At 37.5% G+C, this 24,408-nt stretch overlaps 2 protein-coding genes and 1 long non-coding RNA gene across 3 annotated transcripts in view; 1 reads left to right on the top strand and 2 right to left on the bottom strand.

The window, feature by feature from the left end:
- USP53 (ubiquitin specific peptidase 53) overlaps positions 1-13,914 on the top strand; it is a 28,025-nt gene extending 14,111 nt beyond the window's left edge. The window contains exons 13-15 of the mRNA XM_084286357.1: positions 2,880-2,953; positions 8,925-9,024; positions 9,827-13,914. Coding sequence (XP_084142483.1) covers positions 2,880-2,953; positions 8,925-9,024; positions 9,827-10,811 — 1,159 coding nt within the window. The 3' untranslated portion in view covers positions 10,812-13,914. The remainder of the gene's footprint in view (positions 1-2,879; positions 2,954-8,924; positions 9,025-9,826) is intronic.
- A 1,665-nt stretch (positions 13,915-15,579) lies between these two features.
- On the bottom strand, positions 15,580-16,125 carry LOC311208732. The gene is made up of 2 exons (XR_014618354.1): positions 15,916-16,125; positions 15,580-15,809 (listed from the first exon to the last, which is right to left on the bottom strand). It is a non-coding gene; the product is annotated as an uncharacterized lncRNA (long non-coding RNA).
- Positions 16,126-18,753: 2,628 nt separating this feature from the next.
- Positions 18,754-21,427, bottom strand: FABP2 (fatty acid binding protein 2; the record flags this gene model as incomplete). Its single annotated transcript, XM_084286607.1, has 4 exons — positions 18,754-18,804; positions 19,769-19,876; positions 20,513-20,685; positions 21,361-21,427. 4 exons carry the CDS (start codon positions 21,425-21,427, stop codon positions 18,754-18,756), a joined length of 399 nt encoding a protein of 132 aa, XP_084142733.1.
- Between the last annotated feature and the right edge of the window lie 2,981 nt (positions 21,428-24,408).

The following is a 24,408-nucleotide window of genomic DNA, read 5'->3' as shown; positions in this document are numbered from 1 at the left end:
TATATATTGGTCACTTGATAATTGGTTGAGATGTTTGAAATCTTTGAGAAGTGTAAAATTACTAAAACTGGCTTAAAAAAAAGAATGGTTAGCAGCCAAATTTTAGTGAACTTTCTAAGAATTGCAGTAACAAGTATGCTGTCCAGAGAGGTTTTGGAGTCTCCATCTGCAGAGAAGCTCCTAACCCAGCTGAATGTGGTCCTGAGCAGTGCCTGTTCTGGCTGACCCTGCTCAAGCAGGGGGTTGGACTAGATGATCTCCTGAGCTCCCTTCCGACTTAAATGATTCTATGGTGCTGTGAGATAAAGTTGTCAACCTTCTGCATACAGTTTTCTGCACTGTGTGTCTTAAACTGTATGTGGAAATTAATTCCTACTAGAATCTATATATTCTTATTCTAAATTTTGTTTATATCCATAAAATGGAAAAGCGCAGTTATTAGACCAAACATATTCACAAATGATTGCTAGATTTGAGCATGATTTGGACACGTGTTTTCATCTGACTTTCTTTTCTTACTGGGGAAGGGAGTGGCAGGTACAAAGAACAAAACTGCTCTGACCTCTCTAAGTAGAGATGCAAAATTTAAAATGTATTTCATAAAGCATGTAGAAAGATATCAAAGCAAAATTTTGATTTAAAACATTCAGAATTCACCTTCTGGGTGAAATAAAATGTCTCTGATTATTTTGGCACTTCAAGAAAGCAAAAACAATCATTTGCTTAGTTCTCAGTTTCCCAAGGAATTATTTTATTTGGCATACAGAAGTTATAAAAAAGGCCAAAGAAATGGACATACCAAGACAGGACCAAAGGTTCATCTAGAGTTCTTTCAGTCTGCACTGGTAGCCAGCAGCAGGTGCTTATGGAAAGAGTAAAGAGGATAATAATGGTTGTATTTTGGAGCTGTATTCTTCTGACCCTAGTGTACTTGGCTGTTTTATGGACTTTCCAAACAGGAGACTGAGACTACGGTATCCAGTTCCAATTAAAACACTTTTATTCCGTGCCTTTATCTTTCCTTTCTCTGTTCCTCTCTCTGCTCCTGTACCTCCCAACCAACGAAGCAAAACTGCACCATGCAAAACCCTTATGGGCTTTATTTGAATAATGATATGAATAAATATGAATATTTGAATAATGATACAAATAAATGCACGTACACTCCCTTTAAACCATGTTTAGAATTGTGGTGTCTATAGTTGCCTTGAACAGTGATTTCTACAGTTTAACCATGTTTTTTTTTAAATGCCCTTCAATAGGTAACTTAATGAGATGACCAAATACTCCTTGTATCTTTTTTGAGAGACTTTTGTAAATGTAAATAACTTGATTCATTAGGAATCTGCTTACACTGTTGTTTAACCTTTTGTCAAAGAAAAAATATACTTTATCTAAATACACATGATTTCTTGTGACTTTCCAATTTTATTGGGTGACCAGTAAAACTTTAGACCAATAAAATCTTCCGAAAGATTTTATGTGATTGGTGTATAGAAATGACTGGCAGTACCAGTACCAGAATCCAAAGGAATTACCTGAATTACTTGACAAGGTGGAAAAAAATGACTTCTGTTTTCCTGTGTTTTAGGTTCTTTCTGCCTTTTTCTTTCACTGTTTTTCTTACTTTCCTGTCCTTTCAATAACAAGAGTCTTTTATAGCAAAGTTGCCACCATGTATCTTCTCTGCTTTACTTTGGAAGAAGGAAGGAAATAGCAGGGTGTTTGTCAGCTCCCTGTCAGGGTTGGTAAGGCACACTTTTTGCTTAACTAGAACAGCAAAAGTTAATAACTCTCCTGAATTTTCCTCTTGCATCTGCAACTGTAATCTTCTGGTTTTCTTCCAGTTTGAGGAAAAAGTGAGAGACCAAGTAGCGATATCAATTTTATTGCTGCAACAAAGTATGAATATAAAAGCAATAAATAGCAAAAATAATGCATAGCAAAATGTGAAACTAGGAAAACGGACGAGATAGAATGTTAGCTAACAAGTTTCACGTATTTAAAATGTTGAGGGATTTCTGCACTGAATTCAAGCTTCTCATAAATGCTGCTGCATAGGTGTTTCACTTTGAAATAATCAAGGTGTAACCTACTATCACTGAAAATCTGTTTTGGACATGGGTGATAGTGATGATAAATTGGAATAGACTACCACACTGGTAGTTTTCTTTTGCTGCACTAAGTGGTAATTACTGGGGGGAAAAAAAATCAAATAAATGGAATTGTGTGTCATCTGTTCTGCTTGAAAATCACTCTAGAAAAATGATATTCAAAACAGTTGTGTTTTCTCAGTTGTGATCTCTGTTAGTATGCACTCTTTAAAAATTTTATGAAGCTTTTTTTGTTTATAGTGAGGAAAAAGTGCAGTTTGTATTCCTTTCTCACTAGTGACACATCTCTGTTAAGTTGTTGATAGCTTTGGAAATCAACTGTCTTTTTATTAAGCAGACCACGGTGATACTACACAACAAATTGTCTTGATTATTTCTGTGTTGTGCAGTGGACATCCTGCTCCTCTACAGTGGGGCTGGGATGAGTGGGCATGTGCAATCTCCAGAACAAACTGGGATACACCAGCCCCATGAACTGTATGTTTTTCAACTGTCCACGTTAAAGGATGCAGTTCATCCTAAATTCATCTGCGTCACTGCGGCCTGTCATGCATGTTAGGTGTGTTAAAAGTATTCAAGTGCCACCTTCACTATTTTATGTATCTTCTGTAAAGTGTTTTAGTCAGAAATGTGGCAGTAATGATAACAAGTGCCAAAATTACACACAGGCAAAATTTTTATGCTTGTATGCATTCAAGGAAGTAATGTTTGTGATCACATGGCAGTAGTTGAACCTTTCAAATTATGTGTATGTTTATTTTACAGTGAGCAGAACTTGTCAACCAAAAAAGCTGAAAATGTGTTACATTCCGTATCCCAGCAGAACAGAAACTTTTATGGTAAGAATTTTAACTTGTATAAAGAATAAGAAGCTTTCTAGAAATAATTTACATATACCAATATTGCAATACTAACATACTGATATCACATAAGAGATGGATAGATTTCTGATTTTTTTTTATTTTATAATGTTGCTGCAAGTTTGTCCTGATATTTCATAAAAGTGAAAAATGTATAAAAGTTATCATTTTAATGGCAACACATAATGTTGTTTGTACCTACGTCAAGAAAGGCATGGAGTTGGTGGCTGTTTTGTGCCAGTGTGTAACTTCTGGCTGGTGTAGGTTCTTTGTACAAGCACCAGAAACACAAGTTTTTACCAGTACTTGTGATTTTTGGATGACATTATGCTGGCATTCACTTTCACTGCCTTTAATCAGTATTTTCTTTTTAATCCAATGCAAATGGTTAAATGTGAATCTCTAATGTGCCCCCGCCCCCCCCCCCCCCCCCCCCAAAAAAAAAAAAAAGACAAAATTAAATGCAGTCTTTCTGTCCATTCCCTGTGTCTTCCCAAAAAAAAAAAACACTTCCATGAATATTCTTAGTGGATACTAAGGAAGATTTTTTTTAAATGTCTGGGTATGCTGTGGTACCCTTTCTCTTCCTTCAAGATAAGAAGCAATATCAGGAAGAAACAACTTGTAATAAGGAAATCTACTTCCTTTTACATACTAATATGTCTGCTGGGTTTTTATAAATGCCGTGGCGTATAAATATTATAGGTCAGCATGAGGCCAGCCAAAATCATTATCTACTGTTGCTGGAACAATGGAATAGTGCTTGTACAAAGAGGTGCAATAAATATTAAGGCACTTCCCCAGGAAACGTTTGATTTTTTTTATAGGTATCATACTACTTTTCAAAGAATTGTATGCTACAGATTCTTCTAAGACTTAAATTTGAGAGAGGTGATGGATATGCCATACCACATTGTTATTCCAATTACTTTTTGGTTGTAAAAAGAGAACTGATTTGGTGTTTTTTCTTTTTCTTGTTTTTTTTTTTTTTTTCATTTTGACAAAAACAAAAGCCCTCAAACCCAATTTTGCATGGAATGCAAAGATCTAATTTTGTATGATATTTTTTCTACTGTAGTTTTGTAGTATAACTGTTTTTATCATTACTAATGGAAAAAAGTATATAAACACTGGGGTAGCAAAGAAGGAAAAAAAGCCACTACTGAAAATATAAAAAACACTGTCAGAATGAGAATTAGTTGGGTTCAAACAGTGTTCCAATTTATTGCTAAGTATTCCCTAGAGATTACTGTGTACTGTACTTGATTATATTTAAAATTTTGATCATGTTACAAATACTTCTTCAAAACTGGTACCTATTCCAAGTGATCCTCACAGTCATCATAAAACGTAATTGTCATAAAGCATTGGTGTAAAATTCCCATCTTTCCAGTAATTCTGTTTCACTAACTAGTTTCATAACAAAACCATATGTAATTCTAAATTAAATGTGAAGTTTTCACGTGTGCGAGTTTTGGAAAACCACTTTTACTGTAAAAGATAAATGGGCTGAAAATAAATCTGAATAATTTGATTATGTACATGGCCAAGGTTAAAGATTTAGACATAGGTTTTTTGCTTGTGTAAAAAGTGTCAGAACACCTTTAGGAAAAAGAGTAGTAGTCATTTACAGGTACCAGTTGTACTGCCTTATGTTATGGTTCTGAATATCGTGACCACGACTAGAACTGGTAGGTAAATACCATATAGATTCCTAGAAAATGGTACTTCAACAAGGAAATATCTAGTCCTTTCTGAGAGAGGAACAAAACATAAGAAATGTTTGTTAGCTGCTCCTGGCAACTTGAAAAAATAACTTATTGTCTCTTCTTGGGAAAATAACCTTGAACTTTTAATTATGCCCACTGTTTGCATAACTGTGCTTTGCCAGTTCCCGATTTTAACAGGAGCTGAATGAGGCTACTGTTCAGTGGTTCAGGAATTCTGTCCTTGACTTACAAAAATAAACTTATTGTTAGAACATTTTAAAGATAGTAACGTATCACACAGTGGTTATGTAGATCAAATGGCTGCTTCTTTCACTACTAGCAAGCAGTAGATAACTTGCGCTAAAGCAAGTGTCCCACATGGCCAGCAATTAAACCTAGAAGCTGTATTTTCTAGATCTTATTTTTTTCAAAGTTCAGAGTACTTTTTGAACTATCCCTTCAGTCAAATAAAATGGTAATTCAAATGGGGTGAATGCTGATTAGAAAAAAAAAAAAGATGTGCTCAGCATCAATGCCTTAAGTTAATAATTCGTTCCATTTGAAAACAATTGCATCGCATTTGCAGAGTGGTGTTTTTAATATTGTAAATCCAGAGCTTTTTCTGTTAGTAGTTGTTGAGCTCACTAGTATGAGACAATTTCAACCAAAATCTTGAATCATTCGGAAGCTCTTGTGAATATGGAAACAACCCCCAGACTGCCTTTAATTCTTTGTGACTTCAGAAAACCATACTTCTGAAAAAAAAAAACCACACGTATCATCCTAGGAAAAACGTACAGTAATATTTAAAATGTGCTTGTAAAGGAAAATCCAGTTGTTAACCTTTCTGCTGCTGTAAGTCTTTATGTCTGTTTTGTTTGAAGAACTGAGTAGTGAATTGAAGCATCCAGCTACTTACTTTCCTTAATGCAAACCAGAAACAAACAAATGTCTTTCTGGAGTGTCTATAAATGACAGATGAAAGACAAACAAAAACCCTCAGAACGAAATCCTAAACTTTGAAGGTTTCCAAAGGCAGTCAAATAACCCTCAAAGGTTGAAATTTTAAGTGCTCTCATTTCTGTTGTTCACTTTATGAATATAAGAAGTTTGAAATTTAAAATCAACAAAGCAAAGGTTAAGGTTTAGATTTTAAAACAAAGACCCAATAAACTTGATAGGAAGGGCAGATCATAATGAAGGGAGGATAACAGTTGATAGTCATCTGGTAACAGTTGTTTCACTTCAGAACTTACTTAAGCTCTCGCATGTGCAAGTATTAAAAAAAAAAAAAAAAAGTAAAACTGTATTTTCATTTTGCCTGGATGTTAAGAGCCAAGGAAAAAAAAATCTGCTAAGAAGTATATAATAAAAGTTTTACAACTGCATGTTGTTCTAAAAGCAGAGTTTATTCAATAAAATTATTTTTTAAAGATTTTCTTAAAATACAGTATTTTTAAACAAATTATAATGTGTTTACCTTCTTTTCTGGAACAGTTTTTGTTCCACATCTCCAAAGCTTCCAGTAAGTTCATCTGTGATTTCAATTGAACACAGAAAAATGTCCGTGTGCAGGGAGAAGAATTTACCACAGGACATTCTCACTGGCAACTTAAAAAAATAAAAAAAAATAAAACAACAAAAAACACTCATCAGGAAATCAAAACTACAGGAAACTTGCAGCTAAAACATTAGTAAGAATTTGATTTTTTTTTTTTTATGTACAGAAATTGGGCATTGCAGATTTGTGCAAATGTTCTGTATATGTAAATTAAGTCATGAGAGGAAAAAAACTTTTGCTTTACTTGTTGGCTATAGAATGGGTATTAATCTTTTTACAAATCTAGATTGGCTATTCAGCTGTGAAAATAGCTGTTGATAAATCTTTTAAGATTGGCTTGTATTTGAGAAACCAGAGCTACCTTTACTTATTGGTAAGCTGCTTGTGACCTGTTGATAAGGTTGTCAGTCTGCAGCTGAGCGCAGTGCTCATGTGTCCCATATTTGGGTTTGCAAAGAATCTGGAGCCAAAATTCCCTATAGAGCCTGCGCCTGGTTTTAACCTTGCATGGATCTCATGTCAGCAGAAGAGAAAATAACACGTCTATTTTTAAGTTAGCTGGAATTCTGAAGACAAATCACCTGGTATTGCTGAGCAGCTTTGGTTGAGTGTGCCATAGGCATGCTAAAGAAACAGTTTACTACCCTTTGCTGCCGCCTCCTGACAGATTTATGATACTGCCTCTTGGAAGGACTTGGTGTGCTAAATTCCTTCAGAGTTTGGCTTGGAATGCACTTCACATCAGTCGGGTTTTGGAATTAAAGAGCATTTGTACATGTATGGTCAACTTGTATGTGATTTTTAAGTAGGAATGCTCTTGTATAAAAACGTGTATATTCAAAGACTTAAAAACATTAGCTACAGACACGGTTAATCTAGAAAATTATTTGACTAATTTATTCCTAGAGTGTATGCTGAAGAGGGGTCTGTGATTAAATACCAAACTGAAATATTCACAGGAATTAATGCGACAGGGCCTGTGTTTTTCTCAGTAAAGTGATTTACAGTTCATTAAAATCTGTAGCAGAATGAAATGTTTTCTATTTGATTACCTCAGTGTTAGTTATCTCTGATGCCATGGCCTGCTGGAGAAGTTTTGAACTTCCTTTCAGGTTAGTCACTTGACCCTTGCCAGTGTCACAAGGGCTCATTCAGTAACCATGTTTTCACATAAGTGTTCTTTCTAGGGTTGTGGTACTGTTTACCATGCTGGAATAGCAAGAATTTTTTTTAGTTTCAAGGCTCGAAGGAAAGCTGTATTGAAGGCTTTGTCTCTTCAGGTATATGCCTTTTTAGCCTCTACAACCTGTGTCTTTGTCAAAGATTTAACTTCTTTAATCTTTTATCTGTTAAAAGATAGGGCAGATACTGACCCTTGAAGTAAATCTCCAGCATTGCCCCAAAGTTTTTAGTTTAGTTCTCCTCTGTTGGGTTTTTGACTCAAGTAAAAAATGAGTTCATGAGTCAAAAGAATGCTTCCAAGACTTTAAAACTGGGGAAAATAAAACATGCAAATAATAATAATAAATATTAAAAAACCCACAACTTATTAAGATTACATCAGTTAAGAATAGATACAAATTTTTATAGCTTTGGCTGATAAGAAGAGGACAGCCTATGTTAGCTAATTTCCAACAGGGTAAATTAGTACTGCCTGCTGAATCAGATCATTCCACTGGAATTCAGGCAGTGTAGGCTGCCTTTTGTGAAGTACATTGCCACTTTTTCTGAAATAAGCAAAGTAGTTGTATGGATATAGTCCATATATTTACAAAATACAACTCTGATTGACTGCAGAGCAGGTGACTGGTTATAATGGACCAATTATTGCATTAGGAAGACTTACAGTAACTGTCTTCCAACAGAAGGACCATTGCTTGTCAGTTGCCAAGAGTGTGTTTTCTTCTGTGTGGTGTCAACATGGATTCTTCAATGCTTCTTTTATTCACTGTTGACTAGGAGCTGCTTTGTTCAGAAATTGTGTATTTTTAGAGAGAAATTCTTTGCTTTTGTCTGTGAATAGAAGGAGCTTCTAGAGTGTGTGTAGTACTGCTGGCCTGAGCACTCTTATGTTGTGTGCTTAGGGCATGTGAGTGAGAATGCTCTCTGTCTGCTTCATTTCTCTGCAAACTGTACAGTTATTGTAGGAGAAGTAACAGTTCTAGCATTTTTTAAATGTTTCAAGGATGCATAATGCATTTCTCAAACAAAGAAACAAAACACAAACAAAACCCTACTCTTACAGTATACATTGTAATTTGTTAATAGGTCATGTGAAAATTCAAAAGTAGTAATATATTACAAAATTTATTTTGGATATCTGAATAAAGGTGCTTTCATTAAAAACTATTTTTGAAAATGTATTTGTAATTAGATGACATGTATCTTGAAAATATCTCTATAGGACTAAATTGTGGACAAACTGTGGACAAAATTGTGATAATTACCTCTTTTCCGGCAACATTTAAAAAAGAGAGAGAACGTTTCCTCCAGATTACTGTGGATGAATATAAGATCTGATCTGTGAAGAATTTTTTTCAAAAATGTTATTTTGACTTCTGTCAGATCTTGGCAAGAATTACGTTTCTTGTTTTGTTGTGTTTTGTTTGTGTATAACCTCTAAGAAATCAAAAAAGAGTTGGACTGTATTTTTGCTTTAAAATATTTTTTCCACCCCCAGACTTGAGGAAGGACCCCATCAATTCAGAAGTTAACTACAAACCTCATGTTAATTTCCCAACAGAATTACATTTGCAGGTGCCCAGTCCTCCAGTGAAGAGGTAACTAATACTAATATTAATTTACTATATAGTATTATTTAAAAAAAATAATCTAATGTGATAGTAAACAATATTAAGTATTGTTAAAGTATAGTTAAAAAAGATAAGGTATTAAATCTTTTTGACAGAAAATGCCTCTTGCATTTTACATAATTTATAGGGATAAAAGCTTTGCTCTTGGAAAAAAAATAATTTTGTTATTTAGTGGGTGGAACCAAATAATTTATGTAGTCATCTTACTGGAGCAATGGGTTTTAATATTTTTGTTTTGAATTTGTATTATATAACAAGTATTGGTTAACCAATTTTGTGGTTAATGCAATAACCCAATAAAGTTTTCAGAAGTTTGGCAGGAAGGGGGTATTGTCTGTTTAGAAGCTGCTGCAGTATACCTGTTTCTGATTTGAACTGTAAGTGCTCAGAACCTCTTGAAAATCAAGAATTAAAATGCAAGTTTAGCTCCCCAAAGTAACACCTAGCATTTGAAAAATGGAATTAGCAGCTCAAATCACAAGGGTGCTTAGAAGAAAACCAAATTCATATTTGATACAGTCCTGAATCTTGAAAGAATTTCTTTATTATGACTATTTAATATCCCACAAAGTTTTCTGGGGACAGTGTACCTTTCAAATGAAAGAAGCTCAGAGTGATTTAATGCAACTTTTAATTAAATGGCTTATGTCAGGTCAAGAATACCTAGGCAGTGTTACCAGAGCTGTCACCGTAAAAGTTGCTTGCGTCATTTGTCATTGTTACTCCAGCTTTAATGGATACTTATGTCCTCTGTGTTTTTGTATTTTAGAGCTGAAATGCCTGAGAGTAATAGGAAACTTCTCCCATCATCAACTCTACAGCCAGTTCTTAAAGAGGTGGTGAAGTCAGAAAGTAGGAACAAGGCAAACGAACCAAATTCTTCAGAGTGGCTTAATCCAGACAGGTTTGAGAAGATGAATGTATCAGTATATTGTGCTGATGGCGTACCCCACCCTTATACAGAAAACATCTGTGGAAGGAAGCCAATCAACAATGATTTTCACTCCTCCTCCCATCCACAGCCTCTTCACACAAGAACGTTTGTTCCCAAGATGGGGTTTTTGGCTTCTGTGCCGCAGAACCCACTGGAAAGGCCCGTTGTGCTGCCCCCTCCCTGTGAGCATGCCGGGCACCCAGTCCGCAGGGCAGATGCTCTTTGGGTGCCAGAAGCGGTTTACCAAAATCTTCCTCCCCCTTTACCTCCAAAGAAATATGCTCTGAATGTTTTGCCAGGATCAGAAAGTAATTCAGCAGCTGATGTAAAAGTGACAGAAGCGTTGCAAAATAACCCATTAAGGCAGGCAGGTACACCTTTGAAGTCTGCATCAGAAGCAAATGTATTTACAAACGAACAAAGGCTCAAAGAGCCATTTCAAGGGAATGAGTTGTTTGTTCATAAACCAGATTCTCCACCTAGCTTATCAGTTAATGACTTTTGGACAGTGTCTGAGAACTTCTTAAAGAAAGGATCTCGTCATATGGGACCAAGTGCTGGCTATGTGGATGGCAATGACAGTGTATCCCTAACAACTTATTTTTCAGTAGACAGTTGTATGACTGACACATACAGGATGAAATATCATCAGAGACCCAAGCTGTATTTTACCGATAGTGGAAGCTTTCACAAAGAAAAGCATCCACCACCAGCTGGAGTAGAACTGAATGCTCCCTACCATGCTACTCATGAGCCCAGGCATCCCACATCCGAGCAAAGGTACAAGGCAAATGTGGAAGGTATACATTGCAGTAGATAGCTATAAAAATAAAAATCTGACTGTTGCATTTCACATAGTCTGTAGACGGGCACAAGCCTTGAATCTCTGTAAGTCGGTACCCAGTTGGCTGTACTTTGCCTAGGAGTTATGACTTTGTACATGAATATGCAAATAGGTGAGCAGAGGAGAAGAGGTGCTAAACTTCTGGTTCTTCAATTTATTACTGTAGTTGCCTTAATGCTTACCTCTGTTACTTGTCTCATCTTCTACACTTTAGGTTGAAAATGGTCCCTTTAGGTATATGCATTTTACATGAGTGGGATCAACTAGATGTTACTGATTTATTCTTTTCTAAGATTTAAATAGTTGCAGTTTAAAAAGCGTTCCTTCGGACTGTGGTCACTAAATACTTAAACAAAAATGGTAAATGTATTACCGTATATAATGCAGTAAATACAACGGAGCAGTATTTTTCATGACAGGTAGCAGGACGTTGTTTCTTCAGCTGACTTCTCTGAGAGTCTGTGCTTTCACAAACCTTCAAGTGTCTTTAATACAAGGTCATTCAGAGATTTTCTAACTTTTTAAAAAGCCTTAATAATAATTCTTTACAAACTGTTTTGTTTTGCAAATGGTAGGTAAGATTTTTGAAGGGAATTCAAGTAAATGGCAGTAATGTTATCCTATTAATATACCTGCTCTGTTTGTACACACTTTTGAACTTGCACATTTATGAGATTTGTTCACCCTATAAGCTATATACTTTAACTTAGTCAAATTAAGTTTAACAACATAAGCTACAAACTGGTATAGGAAAATAGGATGCTAATTTTTAAATATGGTTGTATTATACAGCTATCAAATATGCATTTCGGTAAGGTTTTAGAATTACGGAATCGTAAAACAGCCCAGGTTGGAAGCAACCTTTGAAAGATAATCAGGTCCAATGTTTCTTGTGAAAAGGCAGCTTAGATGAGATTATCTAGCATCCTGTCCAACTGAACCTTGAAAACCTCCTATTATTGGTGGCTTTCAGGATGTGATTGGACAGGGTACTAGATAGGTGCCTCCCTATGGAGGTTGTTCCAGCAATGGATTGTTCTCACCGTTAATAAAAAATATCCTAGATCAAGATGAAGTCTTTCTGGGTGCAACTTGTGACCCATTGCCCCTTGTCTTCTCCATGTGGCTCCTTGTGGAGAGTGAGCTTCCATCCTACCTGTAGCCTCTCCTTAAGTACTTTAGGCATATTTGCTGTTTATGTCCTGTTCTGATTTATTCTACAGTTGCACACAAAGTCAATGTTGCTATTTATTGAACTTCCTATCTTTTCAGCTTGACATTTTAAGCAATGTTTAATAGGGATCAGTCATAACTTTATTGACATTTTTTTCTGTTTTCGGAACAGTTCTACAAATGGCTAAGTACTGTAATAGCAGGGAAGTCTGACTGAACCTGCAGCCGTTCAGACTAAGGTGGCATGAGAAGAGGTTCCTCTCTCTCTCTGTTCTAGCACTCTGCCTGCCATTTAGGCAGGTCTGGCATTTACCGTGTCTTTTGCTAACCTGACTTACTTCAGAAATAAAGCAGATTTATTTGGCGTTTTTTTGGTTAGGAAGTTAAATCAGTGCATGGAAGTATTACATGACTGCTGAGGCAAAGCACATGGAGCAGTGAGGATGGGGGAGGAAAGAAGGGTGAACACTATTTTACCCTCCTGGTGACCCTGAGCGTTAGAAACGACCTCCTGTGTCTTGTATCAGAAGCATCGGCTTAGGCTTCTGTTCCAGTCTGTTGTAACACTGCACAATGTGTAATTTAGAATTAATGTCAGGAAGTCCTGACACGATCTGGAAAAGCCGAACCTTATAATTATTTGTGTTAAACTTAAAATTGGGGTGGTGCTGATGACATCTAAACGTAAATGCCTTTTAGTTAAGAAAATAATGCAAGCAGGTTAAAAATGCATGGTAAACACACTTGATTATGCTTGCACTGTTAGTTCAGAGGCTTTTTTAATGTTTATAAAACTTATGTGAGTTTTAGTGCTTCAACAAAACGTTGAAAATTGTTTATTTAGCGTGATTAACCAAGTTCCACATTTGGTTATTCTTTAAGGTCAGTGTTTTAAACTACTTCTTATACTATAAAACTGGAACATGATGTATGCAACAAACCAGGTATCTTAATCTTATTTTTGTCGTCTTGATCAAAACTTATTGTAGCACTTGGAAAAAAAAATATCTAGAGTTTATAGTGCAAATAATTATGCATGTTTAGGGTTCCAGCATGGTTGCTGGAAAACAGCAACTAGAAATTATCCTTTTCTAAGCAAATCAGTCGAATAGGGGAAAAAAGCCTTGAACATGTAAGAACTTGGAAGATTCCTTATTGTAGTATTTTTGAAAGATTTCAACTTGTAAATTAATCTTTTCTAGTGTACCTACAGCCATGTTACATAATATACATAGCCAGTTAAGTAAAACTGTCTTCTAATACTTGTGTAAAAAACAAAGATTATGGAATTTGTATATAATGTATAATTTGTAAAAATGTTTGCAAAAATCTTGTATTTGAAATGACAGTATTTTTATGTATAAATAGCACAGCAACAACTGTGAATGATAACAGCTATTTTTAAACACGCGTAACAATGTTCATACTTCTGTACAAAAAGCAATATGAATGCCTATTACTGATGCCAATGAACTTGGTTTCCAGTAAGCACAACTGGTAAACTTATTTTTAAAGTAGCTGCAGTAATTTAGATGTACTTCTGTCTTCTTGCTTTGCTTGAAACAATCTTACCAGACAACTACTTAGGTGACCCATGTTTACCAGGTATTTAATAGTAAACAGACAGCTAATTCAGGCACCTTTGTTTTTATATTTGACTCTGCACTCCATGTATGTATGTAATATTTGCTAATGAATATGTGATAACTTGTTTTGACTTACCTAGGGTGCCTATTTATTTTTTTATAAATGTCCCCTTCTGGCTATAGATTTGTATAAGAGGCTAGATGATTTTTGTAACAGTAAATACATTAACAAGTCTTGTAATTAATATATTTTTCAGTCTTTAGAATTATTTTCTTGCAAATTCTGCTTGTTCAAACTATCAGATTAAAAACTTAAAGTATCTTTGTCTCTGTTCTTTCTGTATGTCACACCCAAACCCCCACCAAGATCCCCATACCTTGGCTTTCCAGAACCACATTTTTAAATGATGATGGTTAATACTAATGCTTGTAAGCTTTGAAGAGAAGGTGGTTGTTAGCATATTTGAAGTAAAATTCATTTTCTTAAATACTGGTTTGTTAATAAGCTATTTAGCTATTTACCTATTAAAATTTATTTATGCATTTCTTACCATAATCCCATAGATTTAGTGACAACTGCTGGAGTATACTTTATAGCTCTACTCTTTAGGGGTAAGTGAGGTGAAGTTTGCTTCTATATGCATATTTAGGTACTCCAGGGGTGTATGAAACAGCTTGAGCTCGAAGTATCAGAAGCCTGTGCTTTGATAGCTTTGTTTCCTGAGATACATAAAACCCTAACTTTCAAACCTGGCTGAAGGAAAAATATAAATGGCCACAGAATAGCTTGAGCTTTCTTTTAACCTTCTAAAGTTGATTCAGTCAACATTTTTTTTTCTCATGTCTGCCTTATAAAAGAGAAATGGAACATTACAGTGATTACAGTGCTTCCGTAGTAGGTTGTTCTGTTGAGATTTCAGTGTGAAATCATGTTGGGGAAAAAAACACAGTAGCAAACTTGTCTCTTTAATAGTCTCATTTGAAATAAAAGTTTAAAAAAAACAATTTTCCTCTGTGTGAGAATGCAAACATAGTTCAGCTTTTTCTATCCTGAGTCAGGAATGCTGAAACCACTTTTTAACAAGTACTACCAACCCCTGTCATAAATACTAGCAGGTATAGGTATAAAGCTTTAAGCTCACTTCTGAATGCATGAACCTGATAGATAACTGAAGCTATTGTCAACTGAAGAATTGTTTAGGAATTAAAAAAAAAAAGTGTACCCACTTTCATGACTTGAAACCTATTTAACTCAATAACAGCCTCTTCTCGATGTGTTAGAGGATGCTGAATACCCTACACTTGAGTCTCTGAAGTCCAGTTATATTTTGTATCTATTCCCGGGAAAAAAAAATAAAAATAAAAATAATAAAAAAAAATATATATATATACTTCTCACAATTAAGGGTATTTACAAGGGAAAACTACACAAGGCAACTGAACTGCTTCCACCCATAGTTAAAGATTTTCTTTCTAAAACCTGATTATCTGGTAAAAATCTTACTCTGTGTACTTAGCTTCCTTTTCTTTCTCCTGAGCACATGAGATATTCCTTAACATAACAGTGCTTTGAAGGCCTCGTTATAGTCAGAGACGTACAAAATTCTGATGGGGAAACACGGAAGTTGAAGAGCTGGTACTACTTACAGCTGCTCACAGATTTAGGGAGCAGTGTACTTCACATGTAACCTGCCTAGGAAGGCTCTTCTCATAAACTCCCTCCTTCACTGTTCCCAGCCAGATGCTCAGCACTGACTAACTCAGTCAGTGGGGCCAGCAACTGCCCTTACACGCTGCCACGTTCCAGGAAGCTCAGTGACTGCTGCAGCACCAATCTCCTGCACGCTGCGGTACAGAGAGAGAACGGTACAGCAACCAGACAGGGCAACTGTTTTACCCACAAACGAGCGCGCTCAGCTTCTCAAAGTGAGACAGCAGAGCTACATTTCATCTTTCGAGCAATGAGGCCTGCGTTACAATTCCCGTCTCTGTGACAGCCGCATTTTATTGTCAGTACAGTCCGTCCTTCCGCTCGCTTTTTTTACAAAGAGCACGCGTCTCCACAGACACTCAAGCACAAAGCACCAAAGCGCAGCCGTCCCGTCCCATGGTCTCCGAAGGCACAGCGCGGGGCGGGGCGGGCCGGTCCCCAGGTGCGAGCGGCGGCTCCCCACGGCCGCCTCCTGCCGGGCGCCTCCCGCCGCTCTCCGCGGCCCTGCGGGGCACAAAGACGCCGGGTCAGGGGCTCCCCGCCGCACGGGCCCGCCTCAGCACCCCCGGCCCGGCCCGGCCCGGCCCGGCCCGGCCCGCGGCCCCCCGACCTCAGGGCAGCAGGTAGATGAGCACGAACAGCGCCAGGTCGAAGAGGACGAAGAGCCACAGGTCCAGCCAGTACGACTGCCCCGACAGCGCCGGCGCCGCCACCGCCGCCGCGTCCCGCTCCGCCGCCGCCTGCTCCCGGCGCCGCGACGCCGCCGCCGCCGCCGCCGCCATCTCCTCACGCAGCTCCGCCACGGCACGGGACGGGGGCGGCGCTCACTGCGCAGGCGCCTGCAGCCCTTCCGCGCGCGGAGCCAATGGGAGACGAGCGCACGTAGCCGCGCGGCCACACCCGAGGGAGGGGCTGCCGCTTCACGTGACGGGTGGCTGGCGACCGTTGGCGGCCGTTGGTGGCCGTTGGGAGGGAGCTGCAGCTGTGGCAGCCTCCCTCAGCCCTGTGCCGCAGTGTCAGAGCTGCTTCTGTCAGTCTGCGCAGGGATCTGTGTGGGAATAAATGTTCCCCGCTTGCCGTGTCAGCTCCTTGGAGGGCGGGGGGCTTGCTGGAGCAAACAGAAAGGCTCCCCTGGGAAGTCTCGGTGGGAAGATACCCAGGAAAAACGTGCTTGTCCTCGCAAGCTGGTGGCAGCTCGGACACCTTCAGCCAGCGTGGAGGAATTCATGCACACCGTGGGCTTTAAAACACGAAACTGCATAAAAAATTCAAAGAAACGAAGCTGGACAGCCTGTACCGCCCTCTGGCAGACCTGCCAGTTCACTCGGAAGGAGTGAGGTTTTCATTCTGTCTAGAAGAGTGACTAGAAATTGGTGATTATACTAAACAAAATCACCTTCATTAGAGCTATTAACCACTTTTAGCCTTGCATCAAGAGAAAAAGCAGTGCTACGTGCAGATTACAGTTGATCCTACCTCAGCTATTAGAGACTGAATCTTTACTATTTTTTTCCTTATTTTTCAAGTACAGCTGCTGCTTGCAGCTGCCTGAAGTATTTGGGGTTGTTGAATACTTTTTAACTTATATCTTCAGGTTGTTTCTCACTCCCTTCCTATTAATTTACCTTTCAGTTAATGGCCTTGTATGTAATCCAGAATTTGCTAAAATAATTTTTTAAATATTAAAAACCAAATAAAAAGCCTGCAAAACAACAACAAACAAAAAACCCTACCTAGTAATTATCCCTTCTTTTTGTTTAGTTTTTCGTACATTTGCTCTCCAATCTTACATCTCTTACAATCCATACCGGAAACGAGAAAATCCGAATTGTTTTGACGAAGGATGGGGCTCCCTAATCTGAAATCGAATCCAGTTGGCGTCATGAGAGCCTTTTGCCAGTAGAGGGAGCTCTGAGACCCTGAAGACTACAAAAGCATAGGCTGGAGAGGCTTTAGCTGTAGAAGTAACTGAAGAAAGAACATTCTCTTTTCAAACCAGCAAAAAGACAGTCAAGAGAGCCAAGAAAATAGTGGAAAAAAAAATGCGAGGAATTAGAAAACAAACACACAAATTAAAAGTGTAAATGTGGCTGTTAAGAAACAATATTGGAAACCAGGAGCTCCAGCAGCATATGAATAAGCAGACAGCAGACGGTTATTCAGCTGCTTCCCATCCTCAGGGAATTGTGTGCTGATGTGCCGTAAGAGATTACAGCTGCACTCGTGCTGTGGATTAGAGCTCGGGGCTGTCCTCAGGTCTCCGTGGAGGTACAACCTTTTAGCAATGCCCTTACATGGCTCAGCCTTTTTCTCACTGCGACATTAGAAGGAGGAAGGTGCAAAGAGCTCAGAAACAAGCAGAGTCCTGGGGCATGTTTGCTGCAGGACAGAAGTGCCCACAGTGCCCAGGTGTGTTCTGCTGCTGTGTCAGCGACCGTGCAGGGCTGGAAGAGGATGCCCTTTAGACACGGGGACAAGGACTGAATCGCCACAGGGAGGCTTAGTTATGGGGACACAGCAGATCTAGACTAAAGCTGACCCTCATGAGGCATTTTTATTGCCACCCCTAGGAAATAATGCGACTCAAGGGAGTTGAGTCTGGGCTGAAATCAGCAGTTACAGACTGAGCGACGTGAGCAGAACATGGTACATGTATTTGTCACCCATCAGAAGCACCAGTACTTGAAGCCAGCTTTGTCTGAAATCATTCTTTATCGTGGTAAAATACCTTGAATATTTTTATTCATGTCCTGAAAAGAAGTCTCTGACATTCTTCCTGAAACAGAATAATTTTGAGCCCTAATGTATTGGAACAATTCCAAATCTGTATGTTTTAAAAGCATGTCCACACTTTAAAAAACAAATATAGTGAAACTGCTTTATGTGAGATATCTGTATGTCATCAGCAAATGCTTGATATTACTCCTCTTGATATCAGCAAGGCATCAGAGATATCATTTGAACCATTGAAGTGAGAGGTATTATCTGGCCATATTTTTATTTACTGTGCATTTATATTTACGTATAAGAGTTTTAGAGGCTTGGGGGTTCCCAGGTTTCTTGTAAGTTTTACCATCCTTATTACACAATACTCAGCACACAGAGAAACCTTTAATCAACATAAATATAATGGTAAGGAAACTAAGTCACCATTTAAGAACCAGTGCAAAAATATTTAAGTTCTGATTATAGAACACGATTTTGCCAGCCTTTCACAGTCAGGTAGGACTTCATACAAATAACACTTTAGCATTTGTTTCAAATTGTAATTGAATTTTGTTTATTCAAGGCAAAACACTAAATGTAAACAAACATGTTTTCAGTAGCAGTAAGTGATCACAACTTTTTAGGTGCTGTGAGGGGATAAAAGGAAAAACAACACGGTATATGTAGAAAAATGGCCTTTTATCATTGGATTTCAGTTCTAGTGCTGTTCTGGGTGAAGAATTTAGCACTTTTTGAAGAATCTCTTGGCTTCAACTCCTTCATAGACGTAGGTCTGTTCAGAAATTAAGAAGAAAAATCAGTGACTGCTTTCATAAAATCTAATTTCACAGATTCTATTGAGAAACAGCAGAGGCAGTTTAATTAATTGTGGGGCCTACAGGACCTCATAAGGGCTCTGAGGAAAGGAATGTAAGGAAAGCAGCCTATTGACAATAGCCATAAATTCTCCATGCAAACATTTGAACAATTTTTGGAGGCTTAAAAACAAACAAACAAACAAAAACCACCAAGGTGTTGAAGAGCTGTATTCCCAATAACATTTCTAAACAAGTGCCTTTTTTTTTTTTTTTTTTTTTTAAAGAAATGTTAGAGGTTAGACTGTATGATTTTGATCTCAGATCTCACACCTGATTATTTATTTTTAAGAAGTTTGTGTCCAGCTAGTGGAAAAGGATCCTGAAACATTGTGATTCACTTCAGTCTCCGGCCTTACTGCAGAGCAGTGAGGCATTTCCCATTTGTCTCGAGCTTTCCCTTCTGTCATCCACCCACCCCACCCCAACCCCAAGCTTTGTTTGAAAAGGACACTTATCAGACACTGAGCGCATTATCCTGTATGAGCTCCTGCAGTAAGGCTTTTAGAAGTCAGAAAAGGGCCCTCGCACTGAAGTATGTATATGTATACTTATATATATACCGTATATATATGTATACATATATACTATGTATGCTATATATGTAGTATGTATGTACCTTCCATATATAGCTTGTATTCAGAGATGTCAGAATGTGTTGATAAGATACAGTTTACATGGGTAGGAAAAAAATCACATCTTAAAGTTTTATTTTATAGTTTTAAATTTTAATTTATTACTAGACTTGAGGATTCTAACTGAAGACAAATGAAGTTACTTGGCTTGAAGAAAGTACTTTCTACTTTCGAAACAGCTCTGAAAATGTGCTTATTCTCAGGTTGTTATGTATTTAAGTTGCATACGAGTGACTGCTCAACTCACCTGAACGAGTTCATCGCTGACGATTTCTCTGTATGCTTTGAGTGTCTTTCCATTATCTTTTCTTGTAAATGTTCCTACAAGTTTATCTCCTTCCAGGTTCCAAGAACCCTATGATGGGAAATATATATATATATATATATATATATATTTTTTTTTTTTACAATAAACACAGCATTATGTGTTTATTTTGATTTGATTTAAATATATCTGATATCTGATTTGATTTAAAGACTTACAGGAGTGCTTTAAGGTGAGCAGAGATTAAAACAGTATAATCAAGTTTTTATGACATAGTTAGACAGGATAAAAAAAATGAAATATTAATAAAACTAATAGTTTATTTATTTCCCTATTTGTCAAGCTATTTTTTTTAGTGCTCAATTAATTTTACCTTTTCTCTGTATAGTTAATTTCTTACAATACCCTCACTACACTCTAGGTGGTGTACTTGAGTATTATCAAATGGGAAATTGCACGTGCCTGGGTTTTTGCATGTGAAGATTGCTAGATACCCTACTTTTGGGGCACTGTACAGAACGCTGAGCTTCCTGTTACAGTGTTAAGCCATTAATAGTTAAAACTAATTTGTGATCTTGTATATATGATGCAAGCATTCCTGGACAGTCAGACTTTAAAAGTCAAATTTAAATTAGAACCTAGGAAAACAGGTCATTGATCCTGAAGTTGTACTTCAGAAAGTTGTTACTATATAATAAATATATAATCATATAAAAAGTATCTTACAGTAAGTTCAGTCCCATCAGCCAGACTGTATTCAAAGCTGACTCCCAGAGTGAATTCAATATCGATGGTACGGAAGTTGCTTGATTCTTTGACAATAAATTTGTTTCCATCTTGTTGAATAGTGATCTTCAGATTATCATGGGCTCCTAACTTCCTTTTCATGACGTTAACACCTGGAAAAATCAATTAACATAAATCAGAAAAAAAAAAAAAAAAGAGAACATCATATTTGCATCTTTGTAGTGACATTTATGTGGTCAACTGAGTTTAGCCCAGCAATCTGACCCAGATTTTTATTCTTCTCCACCTTTTACTGAGGCAGTGTTCAGTAGTACAGACATAATACAAACCACTAGCCAACTGGAATAGTTGTTTATATCCATATTACAGGCATTTTGTACAAGCTTAAAATAAGCATCCACATGTTAAAATGACTTGAATCGTGTGTGTTCTGTAAAATTGAAGACCAATGGTTTCCTTCCTCCCTAGTTCTTAAACCAGTTATATGTTATCAAAATAATATCCCTGGTATAGAATTCTGTTTAAAGTTTACCATTCAAATTCTCTGAACATTTTCCACTAATGTAATCTTAGAAGTCTTAGAGATTCTTCTGCTGAAATAACTCTAGTGGAATTAGCTGGATTGTTTAAGATAATGTAATTAAAATCAGAATCTTTTTCTACCTCTTTGTAGAATCTTTTGGAAGTAAATGCAGGACAGTGTACTAGGACAGAGTAGCAAACAGCATAAGACAAGTTAGCCAGAAGGTAGTGCACAGACAGCTTGAATTTGGAGTCAGCCATAGCAATATCAAGCTTTTAGAAGGCATTGGAAAAGTAAGGCTTACCCATGGTCTCCATGAATTTTTCATAGTTTTCATTTCTGTCTACTTTCCAAGCACCATTAAACGCCATCTTTCTGTCTGTAGGAGGACTTCCGTGAAGTAGCCGAGCTTTGCAAAAAGAATTTATAAACTGGCTTATCATGAAAGCTATTTACACAATGATGTGGCTGGCTAAAGCTCAACTGTTGTGCTGATCTTGTCAGGGAGAGGTTTACTGTAGTTTAATCAAATTTTCAAATCGTGACTAGACAGCTTGCTGAATCTCTCCCTTATTGCCCAAAATGATAATATCTTTATTACTCTTCTTTATAAACAATCATTAATCCATTCATTTTTTTTCATCCTATTTGACTTCTAGTAAAAATTGTCTATCTAGTGAAAGTAATGATTAGGCTAAGAAAGTTTACTGACATTTTCTCTCTCTGGTGTATAGAAGGTCATGCTTGAGGGCGAGTCTCTATACAACTAGAGAAACTCTATTTACCCAACAAACCAAACAGAAATCTCTACCTTGTCTATTGGCAGAAATCTCCTCTACTCTACATAATAAACATCAAGTGGAGAATTTACTGAGTGTCTGCATGTAGTTTCAGAAAACAATTCACTTTCTTCTTGTCTAGCGCTGAGCTATGAAAATTGTGATGGTATTCTGTATTCATGTGCTCATTCAGTTTAAATTCTGAGCAGTTTCTAAAGATTGTGTACATTATAACACACTCAGTGAATGCTATCTGTTTTACCCATTCCTACAACAAAAAAAGATGCCACAAAGTGAATATACCTGATGTGGTTGATTTCCATAGGTCCCAGGTTTTGTCTGTTCAGGGATAATGCTGAATTTAAGCCTACCCTTACCTAGCTTCTTCTTTCCCACACAATAGCTCTTCTTAAAACTGAGCAAGTTTGCCTGTACCAAATTTGTCTGTAGCAAATTTAGGGTTATAAATATGCTGTTCTTATGGATGGCATTAGCTTTATCGTCTATTAGCTTCAAAATGTAAATCCTGAATGCTGAACTGAATTTTGCTTAGCACACAGGTGATGGGGTTGTGCTCTGCTTAATGAATTTTAACAGCCTCATGTTATCATAATCTTGTCCACCTGTGGATTCCAGACTGCAGCAAGAGGTTTTACTGAGGTGCAACACCGTGATACTTGCTAGTTACCAGAATACTGTGTTTTTTCCCTCCAGACAGCTTCACTTTGAAAGCAATGCTAATGTTATGTGCCGAATGCATGGTTCCTGGGAGGGCGCTGTACCCCCAGGGGTTCTGCAGCTGGGAGAGAGCAGAAACCCCCAGACATATCCCTTTTCTTCATGAGAAGGTTTACCCACAGGTGGCAAGGATTGGGGTGGTGGACGTGTACTCTGCAGACTGCAGCTTGTTCTCTCATCTTCCTCTGTTCCAGCTACTGTAGTTCCCGCCCCTTGTAGCTACAGTCTTTCATCTTAGAAATGCCTTTTTATTCTCTCTAAGACTAAGAAGCAGCAGTCTTCCATTCTTCCTGTACCAGCTACTTTTTATCTTCCTTTCCTTCTTATAATCCTGTCATTTGACTTAGGGAAATATACACCTGCTAGTCTGGAGATTGGAACTGGATAAAAATCAACCAGTGCTGAGGCTGGAGATGTGTAGTTGTATTAGCACCCTGCTAAACCCAACTCGATGGCTCAAAGAATATCACAGCCCATGTCCAGTGCTGTGTTACTCATGGACACCCATCTTAGCCTTCAGCCAGCTCCAAAAATGGCCAAGATGAGTGTCTATTTGTAAATTGGATTATTTCTTCTTTTTTATTGTATTAGAGTATCCCTTGACCTTTGTAGTTATCATTGCCAATCTATATTATTTATGTAGTACATAGACGTAAATGAAAATATGATGCCAGGTTATAGTTCACCAGATTTACAGTCTCCCTTTTTATAGTCTTTGCAGAAATATTCTTTCTGTCAGTGGTGTAGTCACTTGTCTTGAATCCAGTAAATAACTGAGGCTGTGCAGCAGTTCAGTGTAGAAGAATATGTATATATAATTTTTGTGCATATGTATAGCATGCAGCATTTTTTATATGAAAAGATTGACATACTTGTTTGGATTTTTTTTATTTTTTATTGGTAGATACTTTCAAAGTAGTATATTTGGTGCTTAGCGACATGGTTTAATGATGAGATTGATAGTAGGGTGATGGTTGGACCAGGTAATCTTGAAGGTTTTTTCCAACCTTAATGATTCTATGATTCTGTGATTTGAATAATGGCAACAAGGCTCTAATTCACATTGTTTCAGGCCCATATGAAATCGAACAAATAGGAAACTACTTTTTATTTTGAGCAACTTCAAGAGAACTTTTCTAATTTTTAGGTGGTCCTACATTCTCTCCAAGAATCTGTTGACTACTTTCATTTAAGAAATGTTTAAATATCTGGAGTAGTCTTCTATGTGTTTAAACAAAATTAACATTGCTGCTTGCTCTCCTCATTTAAACCATCTTCTTAAACTCTGAAAACAAAACTCAGAGTAGTGATGTTCCACAAATTATGTATGCATTTCTGCATCCAACTTAGTCCAGCAGTTCTCTTGAACCTTGAAAAAGAGAGCGAGTCTTCTGGAGTGAGTCCTAAACTAGCAGGAACTTCTCTCAGATGTGCTTTTCCTGTCAGCGATCTCATGGTTTGCCTCTCCCCACTTGTGATTCTGTGGCCTCCCTCAGAAGTCAGGCTAAGCGGCCAGCTACAAACCTTTTCACCATAGGAGCAGCAATTGGTTGGTTCTGAATTTTCTGTTAACAGCCTGTTGCTTCATTTCTTCCCCATTTTCCCTTCCTTAGCATTTCTTTTCACTGAGCATGAATCCTTAGCATCCTCTCCAGATCAGCCCCACAGCTGTGTTAGTTAAGCAAGAATCTCACAGGTGGTTGATATTTATGAGTTTTATGGAGTCTCTGCATTGATGTGGCACTGATGGCACAAGGAGCTGTTCTTCCCCTGAGGTCTGGTGGAATGTTAGTGTCAGAACAAGCAGCTACATTTTTATGAGATTTAACTCACAC

Source organism: Netta rufina (assembly GCF_964035555.1).
Source record: "Netta rufina genome assembly, chromosome: 4".
NCBI lineage: Eukaryota > Metazoa > Chordata > Aves > Anseriformes > Anatidae > Netta > Netta rufina.
This window is presented reverse-complemented; position numbering and strand designations above follow the sequence as displayed.